The sequence below is a fragment of the Podarcis melisellensis genome, assembly GCF_964234715.1.
Source record: "Podarcis melisellensis genome assembly, chromosome: 3".
NCBI lineage: Eukaryota > Metazoa > Chordata > Lepidosauria > Squamata > Lacertidae > Podarcis > Podarcis melisellensis.
Window position 1 is genome coordinate 108325640 of NC_138530.1, and position 15735 is coordinate 108341374.

Consider the following 15735-nt stretch of genomic DNA (forward strand, 5'->3'; position numbering starts at 1 on the left):
GCTGCAGGAGGTGAAGGAATCAACAGGAAGTGAGGATTTCAGCTATAGCTGCAAACTCATATGAACTAGACTATTATTTTTTGATAGTTCAATTCAGAACTAATCTAACAAAAGTTTCCATGAAGAAATGAGCTCTCTCACCAATCTGTTTATGTTTCACTGATTAAGACATTTCAGCTAAATTGCACAAAATATTCAATACTGAATATTCAAATACTGAATAAGAAAGGAATAGTTCCCTGAGAGCGAAAATGTGGCTCTCATGAACAATTCACAATGTGGTTACCCTAAAGACTGGTGCCTTCTAGGCGATTTAAAAATCTGAAGTCACATCAGGTAACAAAATAAGACTCTCCTTCATCTCCAAGTTCCTTCTCATCCAGTATTCCTATGCTTCTGAAATAAGGCTCCATAGGGCAGCAAAGTTGACATCCTGTTCCTATTTACAGAGCTTGGAGAGCTTCCATGTAGCATAATATGTAATCCTTCCTTATAAAAGACCAACCCCATAAGACCTCACGACGCAAAACAATTAACCAGGAACACAAACAACCTTGTTGGTTAGGTAAATAGAACTGAAAATACTCTTTTGTAATATCAAGTGTTTATGTCTTATGTCCACAATTACCCAAGATGCTAGAGAGGCGCTTTCGAAACTCCCCCCCCCCCCCGCCTATGAACCATTTGAAAACTGCTGAGGGTCTTGGGAAGACCACTTAAGGGTCTTTGCAATGTGCTGTGCTAGACACTATATAATTTTTAATTGCATTTTAATTGCTTCTTTTATTTCTTGTATATTCTCTATGTCATCGAACTGAAGTTTGAACTCCATAGAATCCCAGTTGTAATACAATAAAGTACATTACAAAAGAAGCAATAAAAATACAATTAAAAATCAATATGAATGCCTAATGTGATGGATGGGCCTTCTCCTGTCTTCATCCACAAATCCACAAACACACTGTTATTCTGCCCTTAAAGACAGATCCATTCCTGCTATTACTTCAAGCAACAGTTTAAAAGGTCTGTGCATACAACGGCATGTGGATGAGCATCAACCCCATTCCTCCTTCCATTCCACTCAGGACAAGTACGTCTGCTGATCTACAAATTGGATATCCTGGTTTAAAACAAACTCTATTCAGTTGACAAACAGGCCAGCTTCAAACATGGGTTTGTTTAACAAGATGGCTTGTTTAACTAAGCATTGTTTGTTTTAAGCCAGGACACTTGGTTTGCACATAATGCTAAGCTAAGTATGTGAAAAGAAAACCGTCCATAAAATTATGGGGCCAGCACATCACTCAGAAAGGTGCCTAAAATCATGACATGACAGAAGTACTGTTTTTTTGGGGGGGGGCAGGGGGCAGGCAGGTGTGGAGGACTCCCTGGTCCTGAATAAGGCAACTGTGCTCCTGAAGGACCAGGTGCGCAGCCTGGGAGTCATTTTGGATTCACAGATGTCCATGGAGGCACAGGTCAATTCTGTGTCCAGGGCAGCTGTCTACCAGCTCCATCTGGTACGTAGGCTGAGATCCTACCTGCCAGCAGACTGTCTCGCCAGAGTGGTGCATGCTCTGGTTATCTCTCGCTTGGACTACTGCAATGCACTCTATGTAGGGCTACCTTTGAAGGTGACCCAGAAACTACAACTAATCCAGAATGTGGCAGCTAGACTAATGACTGGGAGTGGCTGCCGAGACCATATTACACCAGTCCTGAAAGACCTACATTGGCTCCCAGTACGTTTCTGAGCACAATTCAAAGTGTTGGTGCTCAACGGCCTCGGCACAGTATACCTGAAGGAGCATCTCCACCCCCATCGTTCAGCCCAGACACTGAGGTCCAGCTCCGAGTGCCTTCTGGCGGTTCCCTCACTGCGAGAAGTGAGGTTACAGGGAACCAGGAAGAGGGCCTCCTCAGTAGTGGCGCCCGCCCTGTGAAACGCCCTCCCATCAGATGTCAAGGAAATAAACAACTATCTGACTTTTAGAAGACATCTGAAGGCAGTCCCGTTTAGGGAAGTTTTTAATGTTTGATCTTTTATCGTGTTTTTAATATTCTGTTGGGAGCCGCCCAGAGTGGCTGGGGAAACTCAGCCAGATGAGCGGGGTATAAATAATTTGTTGTTGTTGTTGTTGTTGTTGTTACCACCACTACTACTACTAAAAGGGGTCACCAGGCTGAAATACAACCATCCCCTTTCCCACACCTGAACTGGTCAAATTAAATATGAGATCAACATAATTAGCAGTACAGAAGACCGTTCAGTGCCCCCCCAGCTATTGAAACAATCCACAAACAGGTGGGTCAGCCAAAAATTCCTACATGGCCCCGAAGTGACCAACCAGTCGCACTGAGAGGGAGGGAGGGAGGTGTTGCTGCTAGAAAAATATGAGGAAGGAACACAGCCATCCAGCCTTTATTCGGCCATCCCACCCAAAAGCATATGAGTGACACAAAGGTGCCCTGCTGGTCAGTACCAATGCAAAATGGGCATCAGAACGGACCCTGAGACAAAACTATTTTTCTACGGCACATTTCAAGCTAAGGAGTATTCAACAGAAGCCTTAATTCTGCAGCAATGAATTAAATGAGAAAGCCCAACATTAGAATGAAGGAAATAAAGACCTGCACTACAGGTTTGAGAACAACGCTGCCAGTCTTTGTTGGCAATAAAATATGACACAGTTGCTTCTTTCTAAGCAATTTACTTAGAACACCTGGGTCAAGGAAACATAGTGACGCTGCTGTTTTGTTTCTCCCCAACCGGCAAAAACAAAGAGAGAAAAGTTCAAGGTTTCCAGAGGAAACATTTTATAGAAACAATGGAATGGAAAAACTGGCAATCAGGATAAGTGTCCTTGCTGAAATGTTGCTATACAGTACTACTCAAAAGAATCTCAGTACAGTAGTACCTCGGGTTACATACGCTTCAGGTTACAGATGCTTCAGGTTACAGACTCCGCTAACCCAGAAATAGTACCTCGGGTTAAGAACTTTGGCTCAGGATAAGAACAGAAATCGTGCTTCAATGACGCAGCGGCAGCAGGAGGCCCCATTAGCTAAAGTGGTGCTTCAGATTAAGAACAGTTTCAGGTTAAGAACAGACCTCCAGAACGAATTAAGTACTTAACCCGAGGTACCACTGTACTGTATAAGAATTAATTTAGACATTTAAAAAATAAAATAAAACCCCCTGTAAAGCCAAGCTATTGATTCTTGTTTCCAATATGTGCAGATGAACTCAGGGCTTCATTTTTCTTCTGGCAAAACCTACCCCGCCCCCCTTTAGATCATTCTTTTCAGTTGATACAATTTTCTTTTTTTGCAGATCACCAGTGCGGATAAAATCTTGGCTGTAGCAAACCAAAGAAAAGGAAGTTTTGATCTCAACAGAGTCAGGATTTGATTCATTAGGAAAACCTTCAGCAACTGAGTGCCTGGCATGTGTTTTGAACTGCAATGCCTATTACCTGCAGTGAGCAGCACCAAGGAGTAAAGCCTGCTTTAAGATACATCCCATTCTCTGATAATTTTAAGAAGCCAGCTGTATATGAGAACACCACCGTCCGATCAAATCCTGGGCAAGGACCAGGCAAACAACATCACAAACCAAATTCATTCACACTATGCAAGACATCTGTTTTATTCAGCTCTATGGACACAGGATCGAACTAAACCTCCCTTTAGTTATGCGGTTATAAAGTCTCTGCAAACATGCAAAAAAAGGGGCTGTGGAACAGAAACGTCAAAGAGCAAGAACCAAAAAAGGCACATTTTTTAAAGCAACCATCGAAATCATAATGCCTATATATACTTCGAAAGGAAATAAAATTTGGGGAGGCCAATAATTTTTCTGGCACTATTAATTGCAGAGCTAAAACCAATTTGTTTTACGGGACTCCTTTTTTGCATGTAAAATATACTATTTCAAGGGACATGGAATATATCTCAGAATATCAGTGCTAAAAGATGCCTTACCCTAGACTGTGAAATCCCAGTCCGCAGCCTTCAACTCTTAGGGAAGCGGCTGCACAAACAGATGGCGGAATCGCACTGGGCATTGTTCCGAAGAGAACTCCTTTAAAGCAGCTCCTCCAGCTGCTTTAAAAGGAAGTGGTTGATACATAGCAACATAGGCATCTTGGGGTGTGTGCACCCCCCTTCTCTTAGTAAGGCACTTGCCAAGAGAGATGGGGGAACTCCCCACTCCGCAGACTGTCTCCTTCAAAAGTGCCACTTTTAAAAGATTTTTGCACCTGTCCCTCACGCACATACACAAAAGTTCACCAAGACATGACACATGCATATCAGTAAAATGTGGAGGGAAGGAAGGGAGGTCTTGCTTCTGCTTATATTTAACTAATAGCTTAACATTTGCCTCAGCTCATCATAGCTGTAAAGCCAGCAGCCTTGCCTTAGTCGTTGCAAGGGGAACACAAGTTCCCGTATTTTTCGCTCTATAAGACGCACCAGACCACAAGATGCACCTAGTTCTTGGAGGAGGAAAACAAGAAAAAAAAATATTCTGAATCTCAGAAGCCAGAACAGCAAGAGGGATCGCTGCGCAGTGAAAGCAGCAATCCCTCTTGCTGTTCTGGCTTCTGTGATAGCCGCGCAGCCTGCATTCGCTCCATAAGATGCACACACATTTCCCCTTACTTTTTGGAAGGGAAAAAGTGAGTCTTATAGAGCAAAAAATACGGTACCTACAAGTACAGCTGCAGGTTATTGGAACGGATAAAAAAAAGGTTTTTGAAATAGTAGAAAGTTGTTGAACTCCTTTCGACACACGGCTCCAGACACTGCATTCTTAGATGGATACAAGTTGTTCATCCCGCCAAACCCAAACCCCAGAGTTGAAAAGTGTTTTTGAAATATGTTTAAAGCATATTTTCTTTTAAAAGGATAAGTTAAGGCATTTGGTGGGTTAGATACACAATGTCACTACATACTTAAACTATAATCCTCATGTACAAAACAGTTTGTTTCTATGTTTTGGCTTATTTGACCCCTTCTGTATTGATTTGCTTATACCAGTTACGTTGCTGAAATCTGAAAATACCTAGTTTTAAGTACAAATTTTTCCTGCTTTTAACAACCACCTCAATGTTGTTGTACTTTTCACTCCTATTACACTACAAGCCAGTGTCCTCATTTCTCTCTCTCTCTCTCTCTCTCTCTCTCTCTGCCCCCCTGAATGCTGTAATGGCCGCACCTCTGCTGCTACATGCCAAGGTGTCTAGGTTTTTACTACAAACTTGGGATACTTTAGTTCAGCCTTTCTCAACCTTGGGTCCCCAGATGTGGTTCGACTACAACTCCCATCATCCCTAGCTAGCAGGCCCAGTGGTAAGGGGTGATGGGAGTTGTAGTCAGCAACGTCTGGGAATTCAAAGGTTGAGAAAAGCGGCCCTAGATCCGCGATGTCTCAGAGGGTCTTTGTACCTGAAATATGTGCTCGTCCATATCTGAGATACAAGATGCCCTGGACATAAAATTCTGAGTTTACTGAATTCCTCTAAATGGATTCAGATGCCATGGAGAACTTCATTTCCCAGGTTCCTTGGTACCTGGGATACTGCCATAATAGCATGCAAGATGCCAACAAATGGCTATTAGTTATGATGGCTGTATTCTACCTCCACTGTTGGAGGCAATATGTTTCTGAATACCATCTGCTAGGGATCACCAGTGGGGATCATGCTATGGGGCTCAGGTCTTGAGAGGAGACTTCCTGTGGGCAACTGGTTCAGCTGAACTCCTCTTATGTCCTTATGAATTACAAAACCAATTACACAGACTCATCCTTACACTTTCAAATTTACAATACTGATTTTTTTTTAAAAGCACTTTTAGTGAAACGAAATTAATTGAGCCTGTAAGTTTACAAAATAATTTTAAATTAGAATTGCCACCACATTGACTTCAGCCTTTAGAATTTGCTAGCTCTGAGACCTTGGTGGGACTTCTCTGCTCCTTTGTTTCACCATATATTGGCAAAATACCTGCCTATTGATGGCAAGTATCACATGCCACATTAAACCCTCGTTGTAAACAAACCTATGGTTGAATGTGACTGCACTGGGACAGGCTGCTAAAGAGTTCGCACTGCAGCAAAATAAGCCAGAGTCCGGCTTGTCGTGTGTGAAGCCAGGATCATGGCTTGTTTCTCTCCAAACAAATGATAAGTGGAAAGCTAAGAACAAGACCTGAAGTGAAAAAAGCCACAAACCCAGATTCAGACAACACAACAGGCCAAATCTGGCTTGTTTCATCTGCAGCACAGCAGAAGAAGGAGAAGCAGAGTGGGGTGAGAATTTTTGAGCAGCATCAGTATGCTGCAAATTTACATTAAACCATCATTTGTTTTCAGATATGGTTTAATGTGGCCCGTGAAGCTCAATGTTTTCCAGACACCAAGCTCCAAGTAAAACTGAAGGCCATGATGAGAATGTCATGCAAAACTTTACTACACAAAGAAACGATGCTTTAAGATAAACACACTGATCTCAGAAAATATCTATGCAAATTTCCTCAAAACCACTTATGGCACATATGGAAGGAAATGCGGATTATTTCATTCTCAAACCACTAAGCACAGATTGAATCCACAGCAAAACAAGCCAATCAATACACAACGTAACAAAGAGTCAGATTGTTCTGGTAAGAAACCACGTTCGGCCCAAGTGAGCTATGCTACATTTTTATGATCAGAAAGCTCTCCCTCTTTCTTCCTGTTTTATTTTAAAGTAGAACTGTTAAGCAGTTTGTGATCAATGTGCATTGCATCCTTGAGTTAAAAGTAAAGGTAAAGGGACCCCGACTGTTAAGTCCAGTTGCGGACAACTCTGAGGTTGCTCATCTCGCTTTACTGGCCGAGGGAGCTGGCGTTGTCCGCAGACAGCTTCCGGGTCATGTGGCCAGCATGACTAAGCCGCTTCTGGTGAACCAGAGGAGTGCACGGAAACGCCGTTTACCTTCCCGCCAGAGCAGTATCTATTTATCTTCTTGCACTTTGACGTGCTTTCAAACTGCTAGGTTGGCAGGAGCAGGGACCGAGCAACGGGAGCTCACCCCGTCGAGGGGATTCAAACCGCCAACCTTCTGATCAGCAAGCCCTAGACTCTGTGGTTTAGACCAGTGTTTCCCAACCTTGGGTCTCCAGCTGTTTTTGGACAACAACTCCCATCATCCCTTGCTAGCAAGACCAATGGTCAGGGATGATGGGAATTGTAGTCCAACAGCAGCTGGAGACCCAAGGTTGGGAAACACTGGTTTAGACCATGAGTTAGTGACTAGTTATTCACAATCTCTGAATGGTTAAAAAGAAAGAAAATGAACAAAGGAAACAATAACCCACATAACCCTTTTTGTTCTTGAAATCACAAACATGGTGACCTGAAATCGGGGCCACCCTAAAACTTGAACATGTTGGGTCCCTTTTTCTGTTCGTTTTCCAGCTCTAGGATATTCGTTTTGAGAGGAGATGACACAATATTCCAAATGTGGCTGGAATATAGGTTCACATAAGAGCACTGTGGACCTGAAGTTTGTCCTTGCAGTTTCTCCAAAAGAAAAACAAGAAGACTGGCACACTTCCACATCCTCTTTACCAAACTCGATTATTGGAATGAAAACGCAGGACTGAAATGTTATTTGTCACAATGAGAAACAAACTCATGTCAAACCTGAACTCTGTAGAACCCTAATAGGTCTGCAGTTTAGCATTACATTATTTAATCTCACCAGTTAGCTTTTTTTAATTTATTTTTTAAGGAATTTGAGAACTATATGTCATGAGCCTCGCAATGTTGTTGGGCCGGGAGTCAGGGCATTACACCCTAATCAACTTTATAGTGAATTATTGTGTTATTTAAAAAACTCAGCCAAGTCTAGTGGCGCTCCCTGGTATCCATAGTTAAGACTATACACAGGCAAAAACAAGATTAATAATTTCAGAACTGAACCCAAATAGGGTGGTCACAGTATCTGCCACTGCTGAATAATTACATACCAGTGTCACTAAGTTTGGTAAAGTCCTGAAAGCCTAATTCGGGGGGGAGGGGGAGGGGTATATTAATGCACAAGGACAAAAAACACAAACAAAATAGCAGAATCTCTTTTTGGAGGGCTAATTGGTATTTTATCACTGAGAAACTAAAATACTCCACTTTTACATGTCCCTTGGTTCCATACCAGTCAATCATAAATCATTAGCCCCCTTCCCAAATTGTTTAGGGTTCCTCATCTCATAGAGGATGAGTCTCCATAGGACTTTTGCCAAATATGCAAGGGTAAGAGGGGGGTGAAACCAGGACAGTGCAGGAACCCCAGGGTCAAGGCAGAGGGGCAAGGTTGGATTTAGGTTTGATGAGGCCCTAAGCTACTGAAGGTAATAGGGTCCTTTATATGTCCTTTGCCAACAACAAATTGTTGCTGTTTTTTCTGTTGAATATATGCTATATGGTAATTTATGGACCTAATAGGTATCTAAAGTAATTTGCACATGTTGCCATGCAACTAGTCCATGCAGAATGTAGGCACCCTATTTATAGAAATGAGCAAACCAGTGATATTTTAGGGAGCGGGCTAGCAGGCGGGGCCCATTACTTACATCATAGGAGCCGACACAACACAAAACACTGTTGCTGTATGTAGGTTTTATTTTATTTGTTATTTATCTTATATTTTGGAAATGTACATCCAGGTATGTTTTTTCAATTAATTTTTTTTGGGGGGGCCAAAAGAGTGGGGCCCTAAGCTATAGCTTGTTTAGTTTAGACGTAAATCTGGCACTGCAGTGGGCCATGTGACATTTGGGGTGGGCCAAGAGGTATGAACCATCTTCCACACACACCCCAAAAAGTGCCTTTCACACAGAGGACTGATGCCTCCACAGGGTCATTCTTCCTGGCAAATCGATTTCACGACTTTGTCATTTCAAAATGTCTTTGGTATATGTAATGGTTCTAGGGGTTGCTCGTGCGTAAGTTGCCGCCACTCCTGGCTAGGTTACCTGGTTGAACCCTTTCTGTCTGGACAGCCTTTCACCCATGGCTGTCTCAATCGCTCCCAGAATCCGTCAGTGGGCGTTTCTTGAACTTCTTCCAGCAAAGAAGTTCTTTGACACCAAGTCTCCTCCTACTCTCCCTGCGCGGAAGTCTTCTGCGCAGGTAGGATGTGGGCAGCGGAGTACCCATGCTCTCCCCGCTGGTCTCCGGCGATGAGTCCTGGAGCCTCCTCTGAGATTCCCCCATCTGCCCCCCTTCTCCACTGGTGTTACGCTGATTTCCTTCCCCAGCAGATGGGCTGCCTCTCTCCCTACTGGGACCCTCTCCGGCATCCCTCCAGAGCCTTCCCTCCGCCTCTGGCTCCGATGGCAGTTCCCTGACAGTATAGGACTCCAAAAATGTATAATACAAGTAAAAAAATCTGCTGGAAATGTAAGGAAGGAACCTTCTACCATATGTGGTGGTCATGTAAGGTAATAAAAGCATTCTGGGAAATGATCTATAATGAATTGAAACAAATGTTTAAAATAACCTTTATAAAAAATAAAAAAGAAGCTTTTTTACTAGGAATTGTATGTTCCGACATCCCAAAGGAGCAGAAAAGATTTTTTACATATGTGACAGCAGCCACACAGATGCTACTAGCCCAAAGATGGAAAGAAGGCAAAGTCCCTACCAGAGAGGAATGGCAAACTAAGGTGATGGACTATGCCGAAATGGCAAAACTGACCGGAAAGCTTAGGAACCAAGAAGACCAAAACTTCAACAAAGAGTGGGAAAAAATTATAATTTATCAAGGAGACCACTGTAAGCAGATGAAAACATTCGCAGGATTTAATAACACTTGTAATGTAGCAAATATCATGGACAATATGGAGAAATGTAAAAAATGGATTATGAAATAATATGCACTTGAAAAGGTTGATAATAGGACCCACGGAGGGGAGAGTGGGAAGTCTGGAGATTCAGGGAAATCTCTAAATATGGATATGTATGTTGTATTGTTATAATTCTACACTTGTAAAATCAAATATATATTTTTTCCAAAAAAGCAACAACCAGTTAGAATGTGTGTGCACTTGAATTTGAGTTTCTATTCTTCATCACACATGTGCACATTGCAAATTAGACAGCTCATTCATTAGAGCATGAGACTCTTAATCCCAGGGTTGTACGTTTGAGCCCTACATTGGGTGAAAGATTCCCTTCTAACACTACAATTCTATGATTTTATGAGCATGGACACCAAGGGACAAGGACGTATGCCTACTATTCTACATGCTGTGGTTGGAAATATCCATGTTTACCTAGTATATTTTCTTTACTTATATAAATTTATTTATTTGGTTTTTCAGATTAAAATTTCACAGTCACGCGTCTAACATACAACATAAAAACAAGATTCCAAGGAATCTCTTGGACTTTCCTCCTCCTCTTTGTGGGTCCTATTGTCAATCATTTCCTCCTGCATCTTTTATACTAATCCAAATCTTTTATCTCTCCATTGTATCCAAAATTCATCATTAAACGACAAGTGATATTCCAATCCTACTAACGATCTTAGCTGTTTGCAATGGTTTTTAAGATAAATTATAAAATTTCCCCATTCCTTATTAAAGGAATTATTCATTTTAGCCATTTTGGCATAATCCATCAACTTGATCTGCCATTCTACTCTGGTAGGGATTTTATCTTCTTTCCATCTCTGGTACCTCGTATAATTTCAACCAAGGGCATCTACCTTCATGGTTTTGAAATGCTGAGATCTGACTGAGCTTATCGCTCAGTCGATTCTTCCTTGCTTGCCTCGATGTGAAACATCAGTGCCCTGCTTCCCTGTCCACCCAAAACCTTCGCAGCCGCCGAAAAAACAGGAAACATTGTCAAAAGCATTTTGAGGTGCATCTGCTTCATCATAACCAAAACCATATCCACTTTAATATTAGCGGCTCAGTTAAGTTTTAGGAAACAGCAGTTGTGGTTAGTGTTGTACAAGACACCCTGAGACAAGGTCAGACATTGTATAAACAGGAGTGAAAAACCTGTGGCACTCTAGATGTTTGCCGAACTGCAAGTCCCATCATGCCAAATCATTTGCCATGCTGGTTAGGGCTGGCTGGGGTTGGACTCCAATAGCAACTGGAGTGACACAGGCTTCCCAACCTTGGAATAAAGCATGCAGAAAATAAGAGACGTCAGCAAGCTGTTATTTATTGGCTGGGGAAGTGAAGAGAATGGCCGCTCAGATAACAATCCTTGTCGCACTATCATTGCTCCCTTGTCCACCTGTGACCCATCACAGAGTATCCATTCAAAAGTGAGAGCCCTGCCCGACCCCCACTGAAACAATCCGGTTCCAGATATCTTTCCGAGAGAAGCTGCACACAGGTTTCATTTGGGCAAAGCAAAAAAAGGAATCAACACGCGTCACTCAAACGTGAAATCCCATTTCCTCCTTCCCTCACCCGTGCCTAATTTTCCACGCAGAGAGACCAGCTGCATTTAACAGCGCCACAAGAAAACATCTCCTACAATTAGGAAGCCCACCTGAAAATGAATTTCTGGGTTACATAAAACGATGCTGCGTTTTTACCTTTTCTTCCCAGCCTCTCGTGCTGCACGGACTGATTACCTTTTCACCTCGCACAGACACAAAAGGTTTGACCAGGAACTTGCAGACACAGCTTTGGAAAATATTCCAATGTCACTGAGCTAAAAGGCCGCCCGAGTTGACTGAGCTGCAAATTCGCCTCTGGGTGTATCACATGGCTGAGGCTGTTGCCTGCCTCTGTATGATCTGCCTTGTTCTCTGAGAGTTTACCTCTCCAATTCCACCGCCCCCCTTCTCTCACTTCCTTTTAAAAGGAAAGGTCCATGTATTTTTCCCTTTGACATAACCGAACTGTGTAACTTAAAGCTTCTCCCTCTATTAAATTTCAAGGTCTCTAGTTGCTTCTGCAATGCATTGTATTAAACAGAATTTAGGGAAGCCATAAAATCATTAAAAGTGTGGTGTTTGTGGATAAATCTACAGGTCAGATTCTCTCCGCTTACACACACACACACACACACATACACACACATACACTCAAAAACTATTTTAGAATATGCTTCAAGAAAAACTCATACTTGAAATTGTAAGTATACTGATTTTTCCAGCTCTTCTCTTTCACTTCTGAAACACAGTCATCATAGCCACTAATAATAAGTCTTGTACCCCATGAATTTGTCTGATTCTCTTTCAAAGCCAGCCAAATAGTCCAGCTCCCATCAGCATCTACCAGCATGATGGGGGGCCCTGGGGGTCATAGCCAACATCTGGTGGGCACCTGGTAGGGCAAGACTGCTCTGTTCTTACCATATTCCTATTTGCTGTAGGTATAGACCAATTCTATACCCACCTTCTATACCAATTCTTCAGTCCATTCTCACATATTATTATAAACCTGGTCTCTTGACAGGGAACTTAAAATAGGTAAAATAGGGTTGCCTCTCTTTTTCTGGCCAAAGTTTTTCAGCTATTTGGAAGGGAAATCACCAAAAATGACACTGCCGACATGGGTTGCCCGGACACTGTTTCTGATGGCCAAATCCTGGCTATGTCCAGGAAATTCCGTGTGTGTGTCAACCCTAATCTGGTAAAGTCATTAAACCAGGGAGTTTTACATGGCAGTGATATGCTCTGACGTTGTCCTACTGCATTCAATGTGACAAACTCTCAAGAAAGCAAGTGTGTGCAGCATCACAACCAAAAGTGGCTTCTGTTCTAAGGGCATTGCAAGAACCAACAATGGTGTGACAGGTACTTGTACAGACAGCCAAACACACACAGTTTCACCACAGTCTCCCTGAGATAATGTGCGAAGCGTTGGGAACTGGGGAGCAAGTCTTTTCTTTTCTTAACAGCATCCCACCTGTCGGCATCTTTCAACACTACAAGGAAACAAGACGTGCAGGAGCTAAACCTCCAGGACAAGTGGGGAAAGGTTGCTCCCTCTGAGGTCGTGGCCCCAAACATCCACCACGGCACCATTCGTGAGGTGCCATTTTCACCACAAAAGGCAACGTTTTGTGAGGCACAGTCATGTTGGCCAACCCATCTGCCCGCTCTTCCAACACAAATTTCCCATGCCCATTCACACATCCACTGTGCCTCTTTATAGCTTCTTGGGGAGGAGAAGGAAGAAAAACAAACCCGTCTCCACCACCAAAGCAATCTGTGTGGTGCCCTCTCACAAAACAGTCTTTCCATTTTGCCCAAAACATTGAACACAGCCACCATGTTGGAAAACACCACCGTCACAATTGGCAATGCCATAAGCTACTACAGGTTATACACTACAGCTACTACTACAGGTATACACTTCCTGGAAACACTGGACACGGGCAATTCTTTGCGGAGGGGGGGAAAACAACACCACTGATATTCTTCTGTGAGACCATAAAAAGGAGGAGGAAATCCTCATGCTACACAGGATATTCCTCACAGACGCAAGCAATTATCAATGCAATCACTACCGTTCAATCTATACCTCAATTATGGCCTGGATTTCTTATTAGTATCAAAGCTCATTACCTCAGTAATTTGGCACTCTGAAAGCTCTTCAAGGGAAAGGAAGGAGGAAAGGGACCCTAGTATTCTGGAGAGCGTTGGTTTTGTTTCAAAGGATATTTACTGAAATGCATGAAACCACAGCCGAGCTGTTCTGATTAAAGCTCCCATTCCCAAGTACCGCTAAACAGAAACAAATGCTACTCTTAGCTTTCGTTCCACAAAAATGCTTCAGCCTCGATTATACTAATAGGCTGAAAACACTTATCCTCCCCCCGCACCCAAATAATATATATATGTCAGAGGTTTACAAAATGCCCTTTAGCACCAATGATGGAATGGACACAGGGATGCATGTAAGACGGCTGCCTGGACAGAGTTAGACTATTGGCTTATCTAACATAACATTAGCAGAAGTTCTCCTGAGACAGCCCTGAAACTTAATAAAGTTGTTGTCAGTCAGTGTAGACAATACTGGGGAGGCTGCCCAAAGGCAGTTTCCAGCATTCCTATGTTACTGAACATTGTACAAACTCTTTTTTAAAAATTATTTATTTGGTTTTTCAGATTAAAATTTTACAATCACATATCCAACAAGACAAGATTCCAAGGACTCTCCTGGACTTTGCCCCTCCTCCTATTGTTAATCATTTCCTCCTGCATCTTTTATGATAATCCAAATCTTTCCCATTTCCATTGCGTCCAAAATTCACCATTAAACTACAAGTGTTATTCCAATCCTACTAACAATTTTAGTTGTTTACAATGGTTTTTAAAATTATAAAATTTCCCCATTCTTATTAAAGTTTTGGTCTTCCTGATTTCTGATTCTTCCAGTCATTTTAGCCATTTTGGCATAATCCATCAACTTGAGCTGCCATTCTTCTCTGGTAAGGAATTTATATTCTTTCCATCTATGGGCAAACTGTTGCACATTGTATAAACTCAAACTCCATTATGCAAAAAAGGGAAACAGGGGAGGAAAAACCCAGGAGGATGCAAGCAATCAACTGGATTCCCAGGCCTTTAAATTACCCTTTAACCTTTTTATAATGCTATTCTGAACATCGTATATTTTAGTCCCTGTTTAATTCTTATTGTTTTTGCTAACATGGCTGGGGTTCCTAAACTGACATTACTGTGACAGGGCTGAAGTTGCTTTTGTTGCAGTTAACCTGCGAGTGTGCATGTGTGAGAGAGTAATGTTTATATACTGCTATATCATGAAAATATATCCCAGCAGTTTACAACAATATAGAAACATAAAACCAAACAATAAAATTACAGAAACTTAGAAATCACTTAAATGCAAAAAGAAAATTAAAACAAACCATCAACAAGTCATTTTGGGGGGTGTACTCTTAATTGCCTGCATAGGCCTGGAAGAATAGTTTTCCTTTTTTTCCCCCAACTGGCATTTAAAAGTTGCCACTGAATCTCTAGTGGCAGGGTGTTCCACAGGACCGGGCCTATGACACTAAAGGCTCAGTTTCTCACTGTTGTCAAATGAGCCTCACCAACTCGGAGAACAACCAAAGATGCTCCTGCAGATGATCTAAGTGATCAAGCTGGAATATAAGGGTTTGGGCAGTCCCTGAGGTATCATTTTATTTATGAACAGTCTGTATCTTCTTGTGTTTGAATGCTTTACTTCTGTTGTTTTGCATTGCTGCCTACAAACTTCTGGCATGGAATGGCAAATAAGCAAACAATCAGGACAAATTTAAAAGCATCCTTTTGAATCTCACAGGGAAAGAATATTAGGTTTAAGGAGAGAAGGGCAACATCTAGCGGACTGTTTAAAAAGCTCGAAGCCAGAAATGCTTGGAAAGTCGGGTCTTTGTGAAGTCCCAGACAAAATGAGCAGATTTGCAATGCTGAGACTGACATATGCCAATCAGTCCTAACTCAGGTTGTTGTGATGAAGTTCTCAGCAGATTAAACATACTTTAAAAAAAGAAGTAGTAGTCATATAGCTGAAAGAAAAGAACCCATTTCAGGGTTGGTGACATGACAGAAAAATGTTCCCCATCAAATCAGCATAGCCTTGCAAAAGCCACATTAAATTTGTCTGACATTAGTTTTAGGGTTTGTTTGTTTTTAAAAAACGCACACACCCTGAATTATTATTTTTTTGCGGTTGCCTATTATATAGGATAGGGACGC

At 42.1% G+C, this 15735-nt stretch overlaps 1 protein-coding gene across 11 annotated transcripts in view; it reads right to left on the bottom strand.

Moving 5' to 3' along the window:
* The window catches only part of PLCB4 (phospholipase C beta 4), a 246337-nt gene that overhangs the window by 136593 nt on the left and 94009 nt on the right, over positions 1-15735 (bottom strand). For 4 of the 11 annotated variants that reach the window (XM_081905993.1, XM_081905991.1, XM_081905992.1 and 1 more), the window contains exon 1: positions 3985-4076. The exons of 6 other annotated variants lie outside the window; for them this stretch is intronic. In XM_081905993.1, the coding sequence (XP_081762119.1) occupies positions 3985-4067 (83 nt within the window). In that variant the 5' untranslated portion in view covers positions 4068-4076. Of the gene's footprint in view, positions 1-3984; positions 4077-11610; positions 11760-15735 lie in introns of those variants that run through there. One more of the 11 variants, XM_081905998.1, reaches the window with a different exon arrangement.